General features: G+C 38.2%; 1 protein-coding gene across 1 annotated transcript in view; it reads left to right on the top strand.

Annotated features, from left to right (window-relative positions):
• The window catches only part of LOC119579372, a 32,713-nt gene that overhangs the window by 7,307 nt on the left and 20,406 nt on the right, over positions 1-5,000 (top strand). The window contains 2 exon segments of the mRNA XM_037927146.1: positions 2,600-2,649; positions 2,652-2,857. Of these exon segments, the coding sequence (XP_037783074.1) occupies positions 2,600-2,649; positions 2,652-2,857 (256 nt within the window).

The following is a 5,000-nucleotide window of genomic DNA, read 5'->3' as shown; positions in this document are numbered from 1 at the left end:
TCTAAAGGATAAGAGCAAGAGCCAGATCTAGTCCTGGAAGTTGTCACATTTAGTCCACCATTTCTAAAGTCAAAAGTGCACTGGTCCCTACGGCAAATGAAATCCAGGAAAGCTGTAGGTCCTGGTGGCTTATACACGGAATTGCTCAGGGCCTTAGGAGAAAAAGGTGTTGATCTCATCTGGAACTTCCTAAAGAATATCTATGAAACAGGCAAATTGCATAAAGAAATGATGAAATCAGTATTCATGGCTCTATCTGAGTGCTCACAACATTGCATAATTAGTCTAATGTCGCATATTCTCAAAATTCTACTGAATCTTTGTCATGAGAATGCTTGCCAAGAGAGCCATCTAACACCAACAAAACATCTATCTGTGTTTTATTGACTGTCAAACAGCTTTTGATAAGGTTTGGCACTTAGCTTGTTCAAAATCATCGCAAAAATCCGGATAGATGAAAAAGATATGAGACTAATTTAATCAACTACCAAGATCGATTTGCAGCAGTCCGCCTATCCAATGGAACAACTAACTGGTTCCCGATCAAGCGAGGTGTCCGACAAGGTTGTGTGATTTCACCTGACCTCTTCAATTTATACCCTGAAGTTATCCTGAAGGAGATTGAAGATCGTCAGGAGGGAATCATTATCAATGGTTGCAAGATCAACAACTGTCGTTATACAGATCATACAGTTCTCATGGCCACATCTGTAAACCCCCCCCAAAAGCTTTTTGATGGTTGTGGAGCCTCTTGACCTATAGCAACAACAAAAAAACAAAATGGGGTATTTAAAAGTCGAGCTCCCCCCAATTTGCCCCACGAAATAAGGGGGAAATAGAAATCCAACAGAATTGTACTAGCGAAAAATGTATTCTCCAAACTGCAAATAACATTCAAGCTCGTTAAAACCTTTTCTGGTTGACTCCCCCATGGAGGGACAACGGGGCAAACCCCCGGCGAAATAATGGGGCCGAAAAAATTGTGGTTTTACCGCAGGATTTCCGTCTCCTTACCCCGACGGTGTCCAACGGGAACCCATCGCAGAATCGGACGGGGATGGGCTTTTAACTTGATCTGGTACGGCAACTAAAATTTCCTCAGGCGGCTCCCTAAAAAACCTAAGGGGTTTAAAAAAAAAGCAAGGAAGTCAAGGACCCCAAAATAACATCCCTTAACAGTTTCAATATACGATCACTTCGATTCCTCTGGGACAAAGCTCGACAACGTGAAACATACTGATGACATATATACATACATCAGTAATGACACAAAAAGGAAGATTATTACCACACACCATATATATATATATATATATATATAATATATATAATATAATATATATTATATAATTATATAATATATAAAAAACCAAACCAATCGGGAAGGACCTAATCCCGTCTCCAAGTGAGGCAACATGGGCAAAGGTCCAAGAAACCCGCAGTTGTGAAATCTCCCTTTTTCTTAAAAGAAAATCTTCCAAAAATTTGGGAGATTATTTGAGAGAGCCCAAGCGGGCCCTAACCGAGGCCCTACATCCACGGTGAGTGGCCCCAGGACCTGCCCTTCCCGTCCCCGCCTCCCCCGGATCACGGTCCTCCTTCTGTGGGATTTGTGCACCGTTGCTTCCCCCACCAGCCCTCTACTCCGGTAGCTTCTCCGGCGTCTTTTCGGCGGGAGCTCTTCCGGCATGTCCTCGACAGGAAACTCCCGGGGCCCTCGGCGGGAAAACTCCCCGGCTGCCCTTGTAAAAAAAGAAAAGGGGGAACGAACGGTCAAGGTCAAAAAAAAAGCACCAGGGGAAAAACATAAAAAAGGTTTTTTAAGCTATAGGCAAAAAAATTAAACCCCAAAACATACAAAAGTTGTACAATGGGAGCGTGGGGGAGAAAGAGAGGATCCACCCCCCCGGGGGGCCCGAGGTCACATGCGGAAGGGAGCACAAAAGTCAGGTAAGGGACACTACTGAATAATCATAAAAAAAATGAAGAAAAAGAGGTAAAAATCGAAGGGCTAAATTTTTTTGGCAATGCTCCTTTTAGGGGGCCCCCCGGCCGATGTATGGGCCCGATCCCCTCGTTCCTCACGAGGCGTACGGCCAATCGGGAAGCCCAATCCCCCCTCACAGAGTGGGGCAAACATCGGCGAAGGGCTTGTTTGCTTAAACGCGAAGTGGCCCAGAAAAATCTGCAGGGGGGACAATTATATATATATATAAAATTATATAAAATAAAAAATATAAAATAAATAATATAATTAAATATATATATTTTTTTTAAAATGTTAATTTATATTTTTAAATATATATATATATAAATTAATAATAAAATAATTTATATTTAATAATATATAATATAATAAATATATATTATATAATTATTATTAATATTTTTAATATAAAATTTTATTTATACATTATATATATATGTGTGTGGGTGGGGGTTGTGTGGGGGGTGGGTTGGTGTGTGGGGGTTGTGTGGAGAGAGAGAGAGAGAGTTGGCGTTTGTCTGTGCGTGTGCGTGCGTGTATATACATGTATATTTTTTTATCCTTTTTTCACCCCCTGTTGTGGCCCCGCCCCCAACCCGGGTTTCCCCGCAGGTTTCCCCTCCGGCCGGCTATGAGCGAGAAGCAGGTGAGCAACTTCGGGCTGCGGACCAGATCGCGGCGCTGCACTGGGTCAAGGAGAACATCGGCAACTTCGGCGGCGACCCCGACAGAGTGACCATCGTGGGCCACGGCACGGGTGCCGCCCTCGCCAACCTGCTGCTCATCTCGCCCGTCGCGAAGCGAGGTGAGTGTGCTGCATTAGAAAGAAATATTCTCTGGTACACACGAGGTTCCCATTTCCGTTTGCATGTTGAACAGCAAGCAAAAAGTAAGACCAAACAGCCATGCAAATCAAAACCGGAGTGTTTTCTCAGTCAGTCAAAAAAAACCTGTGTTTCAGGGCCCGTTTCCCCCGCGCCACCCAGAGCCCCGGAGTCGTGGGCGGGGGGCGGGGTCAAAGAACCCTCCAGGTAAGGAAAAACCCGGAGGGGGATGGACAGGGGGGGATACCCCAAAACACACAACACCCCCACCACACACACACCCACACACCACACACACACACAACACCCACCCCCACACACCACACACCACCAAAAACCACACAAACACCACACACAAACACACACACACCCACACCAAAACCCCACACCCCACACACACCACCCACACACACACACACACCACACAAAATATATACATAATTTTTAATAACAACACACACAAAAACCCCCAACACACACACCAAAACCACCACACCCACCACCAACCACCCCACCACACCACAACCCACAAAAACACACCACCCCAAAAAACACACCACCAAACACACAACACCACATACACACCACCACACCAAACCACACACACACACACACCACACACACACACCACACAACACACACACACACCACAACACACACACACACAATAATATATATAATATATATATTATTAAAATTAATATATATATTATATTATTCTTGTGTGTGTGTGTGTGTTGGTGTGTTGTGTGGTTATAACACACCAAAAACCCCCACAACACACAAATAATTTTATATATATATATATTATAATATAATATAATTATAATTTTTATATATATATTATTATACACACACACACACACACACCACACCACACCACACACCCCACACACACACACCATATATATTATAATAAAATAATATTTAAAAAATAATATATATATAAATTAAATAATAGTGGGGTGTGGGGGTGGGTGGTGGTGTGTGGTTTTGGGGTGTGTGTGTAACACACCCACACACACAAACCCCAACACAAATAATATAAAATATAAAAATAAAAAAAAAAAATAAAAAAAAAATAAATAAAAAACACACACACCACACACACACACACCCAAACACACACACACACACACACACACACACACACAACAACACCACACACACAAAACACACACACACAACCACCAAATAAAAAAAAAAAAAAAAAATATAAATAAAAATAAAAAAAAAATAAAAAAAATATTTAAAAAATATAAAATAAATAAGAAGAAGGGGAAGGGGAAAATAGATAAGAAAATAGATAGATAAAAAAGGTGAAAAATGTAGAGAAATATAAAGAAAAAAAATATAAAATAAAAAAAATTAAAGGGAAAAAAGAATTTTAATAGTTTAAAATTTTTTAAAAAGGGTTTTGGGGCATATTATTACTTATAATATTAAATTTTTATATATTAATAAAAAAATAATATATAATTTAAAAATAAAATATAAAAAATAAAATATTTTTGCAATTGTATATTTAAATGTATATTATACTTTTTTAATTAAGAAGAAAGATATTTAAAAAAATTTAAAAAAAATAAAAAAAAGAAAAGGTAAAAGGGAAATAGAGAAAAAGGGGAAATAAAAAAAAAAAAAAAAAAAAATTTTATTTATATCAATAGATAAAAAAGGGAAATTGTATATATATATGTAATTAATAAAATATTAAATTAACACACCCACACCACACCCACACACACACACCAAAACCCCACACACACACCAAAAACCCACCAAATATATAATATAATTAAAATATATATTTTTAAAATTATATTATAAAATTTTATAAAATATTATATTTTTAATTAAAATTTTGTGTTTTGGTGGTGTGTGTTTTGTGTGGTGGTGGGTTGTGGGGTGGTGTTGGTTTTTGTGATACAACACACACACACACACACACAAAAAAATATATTAAAAGAATATATATATTAATAATAATATAATATATTATAAAATTTTTAACACACACACACACACACAATACAACACACACACCCAACCACACCACACACAACACCCACAACCCCCCAACACACACACAACACAACACACACACACCACACAAAATGGGAAATTAATATTATTAAATATTTTATATATATTATTATATATATATATATAATATTAAAAAAAATATT

This window comes from Penaeus monodon, chromosome 12, assembly GCF_015228065.2.
Source record: "Penaeus monodon isolate SGIC_2016 chromosome 12, NSTDA_Pmon_1, whole genome shotgun sequence".
NCBI classification, from domain to species: domain Eukaryota; kingdom Metazoa; phylum Arthropoda; class Malacostraca; order Decapoda; family Penaeidae; genus Penaeus; species Penaeus monodon.
This window is presented reverse-complemented; position numbering and strand designations above follow the sequence as displayed.